Source organism: Fopius arisanus, unplaced genomic scaffold, assembly GCF_000806365.1.
Source record: "Fopius arisanus strain USDA-PBARC FA_bdor unplaced genomic scaffold, ASM80636v1 scaffold00004, whole genome shotgun sequence".
In the NCBI taxonomy this organism is placed as follows: Eukaryota; Metazoa; Arthropoda; class Insecta; order Hymenoptera; family Braconidae; genus Fopius; species Fopius arisanus.
The window spans coordinates 1,941,064-1,955,128 of NW_011887743.1; the positions used below are offsets into that span (position 1 = coordinate 1,941,064).

At 34.3% G+C, this 14,065-nt stretch overlaps 1 protein-coding gene across 3 annotated transcripts in view; it reads left to right on the plus strand.

Annotated features, from left to right (window-relative positions):
- Mctp (multiple C2 domain and transmembrane region protein) overlaps positions 1-10,656 on the plus strand; it is an 11,953-nt gene extending 1,297 nt beyond the window's left edge. For 2 of the 3 annotated variants that reach the window (XM_011315158.1, XM_011315163.1), the window contains 8 exons: positions 1,365-1,604; positions 2,335-2,721; positions 3,851-4,117; positions 4,200-4,342; positions 4,857-5,048; positions 7,660-7,808; positions 7,992-9,491; positions 9,840-10,656. In XM_011315158.1, the coding sequence (XP_011313460.1) occupies positions 1,553-1,604; positions 2,335-2,721; positions 3,851-4,117; positions 4,200-4,342; positions 4,857-5,048; positions 7,660-7,808; positions 7,992-9,491; positions 9,840-9,948 (2,799 nt within the window). In that variant the 5' untranslated portion in view covers positions 1,365-1,552 and the 3' untranslated portion in view covers positions 9,949-10,656. Of the gene's footprint in view, positions 1-1,364; positions 1,605-2,334; positions 2,722-3,850; positions 4,118-4,199; positions 4,343-4,856; positions 5,049-5,338; positions 5,801-6,555; positions 7,483-7,659; positions 7,809-7,991; positions 9,492-9,839 lie in introns of those variants that run through there. The other variant, XM_011315167.1, reaches the window with a different exon arrangement.
- The last annotated feature ends 3,409 nt before the right edge of the window (positions 10,657-14,065 follow it).

The window sequence follows — 14,065 nt, forward strand, 5'->3', positions numbered from 1 at the left end:
CTGAAAAATTAATGACCTCCATGCGCTCGTTACATTAATTTCTGATATTCAAATGGCGTCAGTCTGTAATTTGACTCGGTCAATAATTAATCGCAATTTCTGTACATCGCGTGACATCGAGCTGTACATATCGTACATTTCTGGTACCGGAAGATCCATGCAAATGTTTGATAACTTGAAAGTGTCATTCCAATGATTAAGTCATGAGTAAATGGATTAATTTATTCCCCCAACATCTTCATCCTTTGTCTCATTACAATTACAAAATTATCCAATTAGAAACGCAACCTGAATTGTAGAGCTAGAGGAAAAATAAAAATTCCGCACTGAAGTCATTAAAACGGGGGAGTAATTAAAAAATCGGCTTGTCGCGTATAAATTATCAATTGTCATTATCATCTTCAATTTATTTTAATAAAAATAACTGCGTGATATCGATTGTAAATATTCCTAGATATTTTCACTCGAAACTTTTTTTCAATTCAAAAATTTTCAATTTTTTAAAATTAATTTATTATTGATTAATAAGATATCATTATTTTTATTTAAAATACCATTATTACTATTACTATTATCAATCCGATATGAACAATGATTGCATTAATAATTAATGAATTAAATGGATTAAATTCCCTTTAATTAACTAATTATCCGCTCAAATTATTTCTATCATCAATTAATTATTAATTATCAATCATTGGTTAATTAATAATATAAAAAATAAAGGCAATGGCTCGCGTATGTTTGAGTGATGAGTAAGACAGTGATTTTTCTATGATCATTTCATTAACAATTAAATGATAATGATTATGTATCTGAGTAAATAATAAGAGCACTTGGGTTCGAGGATTAGGAAAAGAGGTCATCACCCAAGAATATACGGGTTGTCCTCATTTCTGTCAGTATCTACTCCATTCTGAAACCTTGTCCTCGAATATTGGTCACCCATGCCAGGTGTCAGTTATCGATTCATTCATTTCTGTCTGATTGTTCGAAATTGTTCCCCTCCATTCGGATAAAATTATTGTCAAAGCCATTCCAAAGGGGGAATTTGTCATTACGACTGATAAATTAGACTGAATGTCGCGATAATGTCAGAGCAATGAGATATCAACATCTAGAATAATTGTGCCCTTCCGCGAGAGGATGTGGTCGCTGGTGATAAATAAATAATCAAATGTTATTCCGGAAAATTAATTTTTTACGCAAAATATGAGAACAACTCGAGTAAAAAAAAAGGAAAATTTATGGAGTTTTTAATATGAAATTTATTTATGCAAATGTATTTGCAGAGTAATTTTTAATTGTATTAGTTTTTTATTGATTTAGGGTATCCAATTAATTATTTATTTCATTAATGACAGGATGAATCTAGAAGACAAGGAGTTGTCTCTTCAATCAAGAAATATATCCGGACAATTGGATTAAGATTCAGTCGATGATTCACGGAATTATTGGCGAAGACTTATGGAAATCATGCAACTCGTACGCAATAATCTTTTGCACTTCAAGAAACGCTTGAAGAAAAGTGGAAGTTCACCTTCAAGACAAAATGAGCAAGAGTGTAGAATTGTTGTCTGGCACCGAGGACGGTGAAGCACACGGTAAAAATTGTTTAGCGATAATGAAATTATGTAATGAGCATGAATAATTGTAGGTGAAACATCAATTTATCAATTTCCTCCAGCAAATCAAAAGACGAATGCAATTAACAATTAATTATTCAAACATTTATGCAAACATTTATCCAGAGATTTATCTTCCATTTCTTCTAGACTTTATCGATACTTAATCAATTGAAAATTGATCGAATTGATTGAATTAGAAATTGACTGATAATTTTTTTAATGATTAATCATTAAATTGAAAAAAAACATTTCGTAAAAAAAAATATAAAAATTGATGAAGGGTATTGAATTAAAAATTGACAGTTCAATTTTTTAATTGATTAGCCATTGGACTGGGAAAGGAAACATTTTGTTTAAAAAAATAGAGAAATAGATCAACAATATTGATAGAATTGGTTGAATAAAAATTGACTGATCAATTTTTTATTGAAAAATCATTGAATTGAGAGAAGAAATATTTTGTTTTTCTCCTCCAGCATTCCAACTCGTTCCTTACATCACTAACAGTCAATTCAATCAATTTCCATCAATCCTCATATTGCAATTAATCAATCAATTAAAATCGCGTCGATAGCCATGGATATGCGCAGTGCCGTAATAAAGAGTTCATTCAGTCAATTCCGTCTTCACCTTGACTCCAAGCTAAAAATACTCGAATCAATGAATAATCATCATGTGAATGATGAATGAATCCTGAAATTTTTAGATCAATCAGAAAAAGCAGATAAATCCCACTTGAACCTCAACGGCAAGAGACAATTGTCGAGGAGTGCTACGGAACTCAGGGCTAATGATGATGAGACAAATCGTCCAGCATCGAGTACTGAGCATCGACGATCTCATCATCAACCTCATCCTCATCATCGACCAGTTGCATCAGTTGCCCAGAAAACTCACACATTTTTTGCCTCGTTGAAGAGTAGATGGGTAAGAGGACGGAGTAAAGAGAGAAAAAAGGGTAAAGAATCTAATCCCCAGGATTCACCTCATCGAGCTGGTGGGATTGAGTCAGATTATGCTGCTGATTACTCCTCCGAGCACAGCAGAAGCTCTTCAGCAACTCACAGTCCTGCCAGGATTATCAATCATCCAGGTACCTCATCCCCTTAAACAATCATTAGATAATTAATTATTTGTACTCCATTGATAACAGAAACATTTTCCCACAAGATTCATTCGTTCATTCTCTTGGGAGAAACTTCTGTCTTTTGTTAGAGTAATTCCCAGGGACTCTAGACAATTATCATTGATATTTATCATTATTTATAATTATTTATCACAGCTTTCGATCAATTTTTTGGGATGAGCTGCAGGAGACGATAGGGTTCCTCAATATTGAATTGAGAAAACGAAATAAGTCAGTCTTTGTGGAATATTCAGAGACTCGAGGGAAAATTTTATTGCAAAGTTTTTCCTGGACAAGGGAGAGACAGATCTCTTGATGATTCCTCGGGTTTTCTTGAGGCTTGAGGATGGGTACAGACTTGCGAGGGAGAATTGGGTTATTTCGTTTTGTTATATGCAGGGAGAAAGTTTCTTGAGGGATCCTTTAAAAACTATTTTCTCCGGTGAGAACGAAGACTGAAAAACCATGTAAACCTCAAAGAAGTCTTGCTCTACTGGATAATTCTTTTTTTATAAAGACTTTATCCATTTTCCTCTATATTCCTAGTATTTATAATTCTTCATTCATCATAAAAACGAACACAAACTCGAGAAGGAATAATATAAATCAATACCGAACATCATCTGAGAATGGGCAAAACTTTGAATGGATCAATAGAATAAAAATAAATCAGTTATTATAAACTCCTCGAAGTCTTGGTTGTCGTATGATCTCGATAATTAATATTCACTGGAATATTAATTGAATATTCAATTATCTGGAAACATCTTGTCGAATCACTGGAGGAGTGATGAAATACAGTAGGCGCACATTTTGCCAAATACCTCCGAACTGAAGGAAAATACCGATATTTTGGTTATTACCTTATCTGTAGCGCTCACCTTTCTCTACAAAAAATGTATTAACAAAAATATTGCCATCTCCCTTCGATAGCGAGATATTGGGTAAAACCTGGCCTCGATAAATATTGACTCACGCTAGTTTACCCCATCCCAACAGAGAATTCCAAAATCAGAGTTTTTACAGATGGAGTTGAACAATCCGTCGTGAGTTAATCGTTTTGAATTGATTTTGAAATTTTTATTTGAAAATTCAGGATCCCCCCTAGCACGAAGCAACAAAGACAAATCAGTGGAAGACAGTCCAGGAAGATGCAGCGATGTCTCCTCAAAAAGCAGCCACCCCAGATCACGAGAAGCAGATGCTGAAGAAGAGGCTGGTCCCTCCACTGCCCCCGAGACCGGGATAATCCATCAGGACGAGAACTCAAGACGTCGTGAAGTAGCTCTCAGACAATATGCCTTCTTCCAACTTCGTCTGCACATTCGCAAAGGCGCAAATCTCGTCGCCATGGATCGATGTGGTAACCTTTACATCCGATTAAATATACAGCAATCAGCCACTCTAAATGTCAATTGTCCATCTCATTGTGCTTTCCTTTCAAGGCGCAAGTGATCCGTACGTGAAAATCAAGTGCTCCGGTCGTTTACTACACAAATCTAGGACTGTTCATCGTGACCTTAATCCTATCTGGGATGAGAGCGTTACTTTACCCATTGAGGATCCGTTTCAACCTCTTAATATCAAGGTAACTACCTGGTTATCCATTCATTCATTGTTGAAATAATTGAGAATCCTCGATTGATTACGTTACAGACATCCTTGGAGATCCATAAAATTTCTGTCTTTCCGTCATAAATCGTCGGGATTTCAAATTATATTTTGAATTTAATTTTCCTTAACAACTGTTGATGATTGTTCATTATTCATATCGAAAATACAGGGTAATTGGATTTTTTATGGTTTATAATAATTGATTTCTTAATGAAAATTGAAATATTCAGTAGATTGAAATTTGTTTTCATCTTTTCGTTCTCACTGCATCGAATCGCCAATTGTTGTCACTCATAATTTATTTATTAATTTGTTTTATTAGCAAATTCTATAATTAAAAAACATGCAAATATTATTTTTTGCATCGCCTGATTTTTTATTGAGAGATTGAGTAAAAGTTCTGCCATGAAACTATCGATTGATACTTCACTTCGCTCGCGAATTAGATCTCGCTTGACGGTTCAACCAAGATTTGTCTTTCTTCCCAGGTATTTGATTATGACTGGGGTCTTCAAGATGACTTCATGGGTGCAGCAGTATTGGAGTTAACTCAACTGGAACTAGGACAACCACACGATATAACTCTTGAATTGAAGGATCCAGCAAGACCACGTCAGCATTTAGGAGAAATATTCCTGACAGTGACACTCTGGCCTCGCAACCAACAAGAAAAAGAGCAGGTGAGTCCTATTTACCCCCTGGTGTATCCCTTATCTCCATTACCCCAACACTCCAACTAAACCCCTCGAAATTCCCCTCAAAAATTGAATTTCGAATTGATAAACTCGTATAAATGCATTTTCTCCATTCAGTTTTCAGCCAATATCTCGGAATTGAAAATTCCCATCGAATTTTGTCATAAACATTATTTTTAGAAAAAGACGAGACCCACAAAAAAGGTCTCTATGAAAATATCACTATCTCCCTTCGATTTCGATAAATCGGCTAAATAGTCTCGAAAAAATGCGGTTGCAATTAATTGTTTACGTTTTTTTAATTCTCGGAAAATTCCACGTGGTAGTTTATCAATTACTGCGACTCGACTGAATATTTAATTAATCTATTCATCTTTAAAAATTATGAAACGCTTTCTAATGGCTTTTTTTATTACCGCAGAAATGTTTACAATTTTTTTAGTCTATGACGAACTCGAATGCTTCCCCTACCACTGACTAAATTTCAATGTCGGAATGGCAATTCCTGTCTCACTCTTTTTTCCTCCTTTCATACTCGGTCTGTCTTATCGAAACAGTGCGACATTTTACATGATCATCAAATGACCTCGAAACACTCGGACGATTGTGCGAGTCGGGAAAAAAAATGACTTGTAGAATCGAATGGGAAGTGAACGCCGAGAACAGAAAATAAAAGTGATCAAGACAAACTGCGGTCTTCAGTGAATAATAAAATTGTGGGGCCAATAGAAAAATGGGTAATGGAAGTTATTTTATTGAATTCATCGCTGGAAAAGTTTTAGTTTATGGTGATGGATTACGATAAAAAGATGAGAAGTGTAATGGTAATCGATATTTGTGGAATTCTCTGGAGTTTTTCTGGGAAACAACTCACATGTGCACAGCTGGAGGTTCTTCAGGGTTTTTATAAAATGGGAGAGCACTTTTTTTATCTTGAATCTTGATTCTCGGGTTGAAGAGATTTATTCACTTTTTTCCCTTGAGAACGAAATGGAGGATTTGTTTTTTTAATTGACAAGTGAAACAAAACATCTGGAGTTGAGAATTCTTTGGAAATTCTGAATTAAAGGAATAATTCAATTTCATAATGACTTTTTTTTTATCTGAATAAATTAAAGAGCAACTGTCATCAATTGTTTAATTATTCCCATTCAATAATCCATAATTAATCAATATTTTAATTAACATTATAATAAATTATTGTGGAGTTTTCAGTTTTAATTAATCATTTCTGAATTTCTGGATAATTTTGATCTATAATTGAATTTTATAATGACTAGATTAAATTTTTTAATTTTGTTTATCCGAATAAATTAAATCATCCGCGAATAATTAATATTTCAATGAAAAGTATAAATAAAATAATTCCGAGCTTTCTGGAGTTTTCGGAAATATTTTTTTTATTGTGACCTGAATTTATGAATAAGAATAATAATGATAAATAAATTAAAAATATAAATATTCAGATAAAAACAGAAGTGTCTGTTTGCAGTTGAAATATTTATTTTCCGTGCTTCTCTCTCCAAAAAAAACGGCGAGTGAGAAAATAGAACATGAAGACGTCTCTCGAGTCGAGAATTCTTTAATCCTCGACAAACATTTTTGACCCTGGACAATCGCAATAGAAATTCTGAAAGAAAAATGCGACACTACCCTTTCGTCACTGAACCACGAGTTTATTAGTCATTGAGTCATGAATGAGCTTGAAGATGTCAACAAAAATGACAGCGAGACCGACAAGGCAGTGACAGAGAAGCTCCACCAGAGTCCAGATGACATGAGTGACACAACATCTTCAGGGAGTTCTTCAACCAGTCCATTCAATTATTCCCGAGTGAAATATAAGAAGGATGAGGACTCAAAAGTGTTTCTAGTCAAATCCGACGATAAATCCACTTCAAAGTCATCAAGAGTCTCCACGAGAAGAGGATACACCACCTCCCGTGGGAAGAATCGAAAGTGTAAACCCTCGAAACCCGTGAGTTTATTAAGAAATTCTCTAGAGAAACGAGTTGAAGGGGTTGAAAAGATCCTGGGGGATAGGGTTGATAATTTCCTGGAGGAGACCTCCGAGAAATATCCCTGTCTCCACAGGATTGAGAGTTGGATTGCAGACAGGAAGTGCAAGAGCTCTCGAAGGAGGAGAAACGTGGGGAGACGTGGAAGTCCACCTTCTACTGGAAATAATGGAAATATTCAAGTAAAAAAGGAGAGAATCCTCGAGGAAGTGAACTGTGAGGAAGACGATGGACATGATTCTCTGCAGGCGACAAGAGAATCTCTGGAGTCTCCTGGGGAATGTGGGAAGTCATCATCGGGGAATGACCCGAGTGAGAGGAAATATGAGGCTAGGGATTCCCCGAATTTGGTGGATAGAGTCAGGGATGGAGTCAAGGAAAAAGTCGACGATATCATTAGGGTAAAATGTTGACGGATTTTAGCCCTGAAGTCCTAGAATTAATTATCTCATCCATATTATTCTTAATTAATAATTAAAAATTAATACATGTCACTGAATTTATTTGATTTCCAGAATTAAATTGTGAATTTAATGTCTTTTATTATTTGTCGTTCATCCTTTTTATTTTGCTTGCAGTATTTCCAGCGTACAAACAGACTGGCGGATGTCAATCGAAGATTAAAATCACAGATATGGAGTTCAGTAGTGACAATTGTCCTCGTCGAGGCGAAGAACCTGATTCCCATGGATATGGATGGCTCGTCAGACCCTTACGTAAAATTCAGGTATTCCATATCCTGAAATCAAGCCATTAATAATTCATTGTTTAATTAATCCAATTAATTAATTGTTGATTCATTAGTAAATAGTTTATCGTTTAATTGGCCCATTGGAATTCTTCTGATCATCTGATTCTGATTCATTAATTCTCTATTTTCTGAAAGAATGATTAATAACTCGTTTAATAGACTGGGAACCGAGAAATACAAATCGAAAGTCGTCAACAAGACGATAAATCCAGTGTGGCTGGAGCAATTCGACCTGCACCTGTACGAGGACCCATACCTGGGTCAGGAGCTAGAGGTGACAGTGTGGGATCGAGACAAAGGCCACCAGGATGACCTAATGGGGCGAACGACCATCGATCTAGCTGGTCTCGAGAGGGAAACAACTCACCGGATCTGGCGTGACCTAGAGGATGGTGCTGGCAATATTTTCCTGCTGTTAACAATCAGCGGTACCACAGCCAGTGAAACAATAAGTGATCTCGCAGCTCAGGAGGATAATCCCAAGGAGAAAGAACGACTCTTCCAGAAGTACTCCATCTGGAACAGCCTCCAGCGTCCCCGTGACGTGGGTCATCTGACAGTCAAGGTGTACCGAGCTCAAGGATTAGCAGCAGCTGATCTTGGAGGCAAGAGCGATCCCTTCTGCGTCCTGGAGCTCGTCAACTCACGTCTCCAGACGCAAACCGAATACAAAACCCTCGCCCCGAATTGGCAGAAGATCTTTACATTCAATGTCAAGGACATAAACTCAGTCCTAGAGATAACGGTTTACGATGAGGACAGAGATCACAAGGTGGAGTTCCTAGGAAAGATAGCTGTTCCATTATTGAGAATAAGAAATGGTGAGAAACGGTGGTACGCCTTGAAAGACAAGAAGCTGCGGTGCAGGGCTAAGGGTAATTCACCCCAAATTCTCCTGGAGATGACGGTTGTCTGGAATTATCTGAGGGGATGCGTCAGGACGTTGAATCCTAGGGAGCAGAAGTACATGGAGCCAGAGGTGAAGTTCAAGAGACAATTGTTCTTGCGTAATGTATTGAGACTTAAAGCTGTCATAATGTTTTTCATTGATCTTGGAAAATACATTCAGAGCTGTTGGGAGTGGGAGAGCAAAACGAGGAGCATTGTAGCACTCGTTCTATTTGTCCTTGGGTGCTATTATTTTGAGCCTTGGATGATTCCTGCAGCAGCTCTTCTCATCATCCTCAAGTATTGCCTAGTGTCTCTCCTGACTGCTGACGCTAAGTCCTTGTCTTATCACTCAGTGTCGAGCTATCAGGATGGAGATGTGAACTCTGATGATTGCCCACCGACTCCTGGGGATGACGATGAGGACGAGGATGATAAGGACAAGGAGGAGAAGAAGAGCCTCAAGGAGAGACTTCAAGCCATTCAGGAAGTCACACAGACTGTGCAAAATTCTATTGGATATATTGCTAGTTTATGTGAGAAGGTCAAGAACTTGTTTAACTTTACAGTTCCTTATTTGAGTTATTTGGCTATGGTACTGGCTGTCATGGGGGTTGTTGTCTTGTATTGTGTACCTGTTAGGTATTTGATACTCATGTGGGGGGTCAACAAGTTCTTCAGGAAAATCCTCAGGCCACATTCTGTACCCAATAATGAGGTGCTTGATCTTATCTCCAGTGTTCCTGATGATGAGGATCTACTCAGTTACAGGTCTGTTCATTCCACTTGTGTATACATTTAATTTATTTTATTTGAATATTTCACTGATTTAAAGGCTGTCAATTTTATTAAGAGAATGGAATAAAAATTTATGGATTTTATTAATTAATAATGAATTTTATAAATTCATTATTCATTTGATTTCTCTCGCAAAATAGATTTACTTCCCGTCAGTAAATCTGGTAATTGATGTATAAATTCTCTCATAAGATATATTAATATCAAATATATATTTTTTCTTGTGATTAACCAAAATATTAAAATATAGTTGAAAAGAAATTCTCAATTTAGCTCCCCATTTGTCGATGTAACTCTAAAATGGTTTATTTTTATTTTCAGGGAATTAAAGCCGATGCCAACGGCTGATTGTGAACGTGGTGCATCATCATCACCGAGTACTAGTGCCGCTGGCAGACGTGAACAGCGAAAAAAGCACAAAGGGGCGTAACGAAATGTCCCGCGGCCAGAAGTCGCGGGGAGGCGTACAAGTATCCTGAAGACGGTGCTGATGCGAGGAAAGCAACTTGCACAGCAACATTGCCGCAAGGGATCCACGGAACTTCTCCAACACCTAAAAGACTGAAAGGACTGAGTGAAAAATTCAAACGGCACGAAAAAATGTCGAACACATGAACCAGATTTCATAATTTGTTTAGAGAAAAAAAAAATATATAGTTCCGTGGTACCGAGACAAGATAATGAAAATGTTATTATTCATTCTAGTCTTTAGACCAGGGTAGACGCCGCATAACCTGTGATGGAATGTCAAATGCTATTTAATTATTTAGGGTATTTAGATTCCACTGAAATCTAGATTTGCCATTAATTTGCATTGTTAACGAGTTTTTAAAAACAGGTAAATAATCGGTAGAAGAAAAGTTGTGAAATTATGTCCTTCAGGTTTTATTTGAAATTGTTTATTAAATAATCTAAATAATATCGTTCATTTGTACTTTCAGATACAGATTTATTTGAGAAGAATATATTTATTCATCATATTAGTCTCTAATTATATAATTGTTTAAATTCAGATTTTGTTTATTTCGTGAGCTCAGGAAATCAGAAAAGTCAATAACAATCACGGATTTTTAATATAAATTCGAGAGATATATTTATCAAAATTGTTTTTATCAGTTGTTTTTCTCAGATAAAAATGTATTTTGAAAAAATAATTTTTTCTCTAGCACTCGAAGGAATTGGAGAGAGAAAATTGGAAAATTACCAAAAATCTCATTACGTTCAAGTCTAATTGAAGAATATTATTTCATCACACGTAATTCCTCACTGCAATTAAACCATTTCACAACTTGACTGCTGAATATTTCGTAGATTAAGATTCACCACAAGTATTTAACTCCTCGGTTTAATCATGCAATTTTTTACATATAGATTGAATAATAATCATAAAAATTGTTTCTATCTCTGAATAGTTTTAGCGTAGTGTTGAAATGGAGAAATTAAGATGACGTTTTCCTCTGGATTTATCGTATTGCAGAATGAAAACGTCAAACATATTGCGTCCATCGATGTCATTAGATTTAAAGAGAAGAAAACATAAATTATTAGAGAAAATGGGAGGGAAAAAAAAACTGGAAACCCGCGTTTGTCATGTGATTATTCAACCGGTGAATTATGAAAAGAAATTATAAAAAATTCGAATTTTACTAACAAAATGAATAGATTATATATGGATATTACCCAGCACGACTGGCTGAAGCGAAAAATAATAATTATTGAATGACAATTTTATATGCAATTAATAATATTACTTGTAATTCTTCCTTACAACGTTTATTGATTAATTAATGGATTATTGTTGATGTGAATGTTTTAAATTTAACGAATTTTTACGTCATTATATTTAAGATGATGCTTTTTATCGCCAATCGCTTCTTTCTTCAACGATTAAATTAAACGAATTAGGTGCTTCGTGCTACAATCGCATAAAGTATCGAGGTCGATTCTATTTCTATTTTTAAAATGAATACAACAAACAATCACATTAAAACAACACATACACATCTTACACATACCTCTAGACCTCTAGATCTGTTTTTTTATTGTAAATTTATGGGATTTTCGGAGTTGAGAGATAAATAACAAATTGAATATTTGTTTATAGAATGGTTTTCCTAAATCTTTCTATAGACGCAGGTGTACAGGATTTTTTCATTCGAAAATATATTCATAAATTAGAAAATCTGAGGATTTTTTGCTTACAAAAATTCAAATGAAGAAATTATCCTAAAAATATTTTCATAGATTTGTTAAATAATTTATTACCGTATGAATGATGTGTTATGTTCTGTAATGAATCAGTGAAATATTTCTGGAGTAAGAAAATAAGTAAAATCTGTCGCTAAAATTTTTATTTTTTATAAAAGAGAAAGGGGAAGGAGAAGTTATTCCGAATGTTGAAATATTTAATCAATACAATTCTTCCAATTGTTGAAGATTTCTTTTATCCGAAAGCGAACGTTTTCCTTTTTTTCCTCATTTTTAAAACTATTGGAGCAAGAAAAAATACTCCAAATCTAGATTTTCCAGTCGAGTTTCCCTGTCTACGTAATAAGCTAAATGTAACTTTTCTCCTTTCCATTGTAGTCCATCAAATCCGAAATCATTGATTCAAAAAATCATTTTCTTATCTTCTTATTCCACAAAATCACGTAACAACTAAAAGTAAATCCAGCATAATTGTCTTTTTTCTACGTATTTTTCTACTGTTTAAAATGTTTTTGTACCTTTCAATGATCAATATTAAGTCATGATAATCGATACGACGAGGATAGATTTTTTTTTTAGAAAAAAAAAAATCATTAACGACTTATAATGAATCAATTGAGTTCTTCCCTTAAAACATCAACACATAAAAATAAAACAATTCGCGCAAAAATATGAAAATTTAATATAAAATTAAATGTAAAAATAAAAAAAAAATGATTATATATTTTTTATCACCGTGTATCAACGTATTTTCATGATAGAAATAATTTGCGCATAAAAAGGGAACATACTGCGTTTATTAAAAGGAAAATTGAAGCACAGGAGGGGAAAGGTGTTTATCTATTAATAGAAAATCAAATCGCGATCGGTCGGTCTGATTTTTTTCTCGCACTACGCTTTTATCTCTCTCTCAAAATGTATAATTACCATTTAAATATCAGAGATGAAAAATATTAAAAAAACAATAATGGGTTTTGTACACCCTCACATTTTTATAAACAAAACATTGATATTAATTAAATCTCGCCCAATTGATCATTAAACACAAATTATTTTTAGATGATCAATTGATTTTTTTTTTTCGGTCTAGAGTTCAGGAAAAATTGAAATGTTTAAATAAATAAATTGTTGTCAATTTAGAGAGAATCAATTGTGAAATTGATTTGAGGTACATTTTGTTGGGAATGATTTTTAATTGTTTAAGAAGATTAATTGTTATTGATAATGAAATTGTTAATGAGAATAGATTTCATGTGGATAAATTGATTGTTTAAAAAATGTGGAGAATGTGATGGTGTGCAAAATTCCGGAAGAAAAACAATTGTCACAATGAAAATTCGGGGAATAACGAGATGGGGTTTTAATGGAGTGAGACAGTCAGAGTTTAATTAATTAGATAGAATAATGAATAAAAGGGAAAGGAAAAAAGGATTCAGAGGCTCTCGTCCGGATCAGTGAAAGCACCAAATCAATATTCACTGGTTATGGAATAGACTGACAAGGCGTTTTTGCTGTTCTGGACAGTAATTCAGAGCTAATTATTCATTTAATTACGATTATTAATGAAAATAGAAGAACAATTGAGGATTTAAATGAGTAATCACGTTGAAGTTTGCGTACTTAAGACCCGAACAGAGTCGTTGTTAAAATTTCGTGATAAAAATAAAGATTCATATAATAATGATTGATTTTGTTGTTGTTTTGTTTAATCCCGGATTTTTAGATTTAATTAAAAATTGATTCTTCATGGTCTGAGTATTTTTTTCAAATTATTGAATTGTGAAATTTTATTCTAAGTTTTAATAATAATGGGTAATTAGATAATTCTGTAATTATTGGGACTGTGCGATGGGTAAGTAGAGGTTTTAGTAATTAGTAATGCGTTTTAGGGAGCAATTACTTCGTTTTAAGAGAATTTGTTGGTAATTATTTAACGGGAACTTCTTTGTGCGTAAAGGAAAACATTGCAAAATCTTCTCACGTCGTTCGCATGGGGAAAATGTTTGCTATGTGGGTTTTTTTGGAGTGCCAGAAGCTCATAAACTAATTAAAATCTCTTCTAAGTTATATCTTGTGGGATTTTGATAAAAAAAAATATTCAATATGTCGAAAATATACTCCTAATGAAAAACTATGCTTAGAATGAGCGCGTTGCCTAGTGAGCAGCGTGCTTGCCTACCACGCCGACGGCCAGGGTTCGATCCCCCGTCGTCATTCATTTTTTTTTTTCAAAATAATTTCAATTTTATCTTTTTTTAATTGGTTAATCAATCTAAATATCATTTAAACACTGAATTTTTGAAAAGCGGAAAGATATCCTGTGAAATTGAAAATTTCGA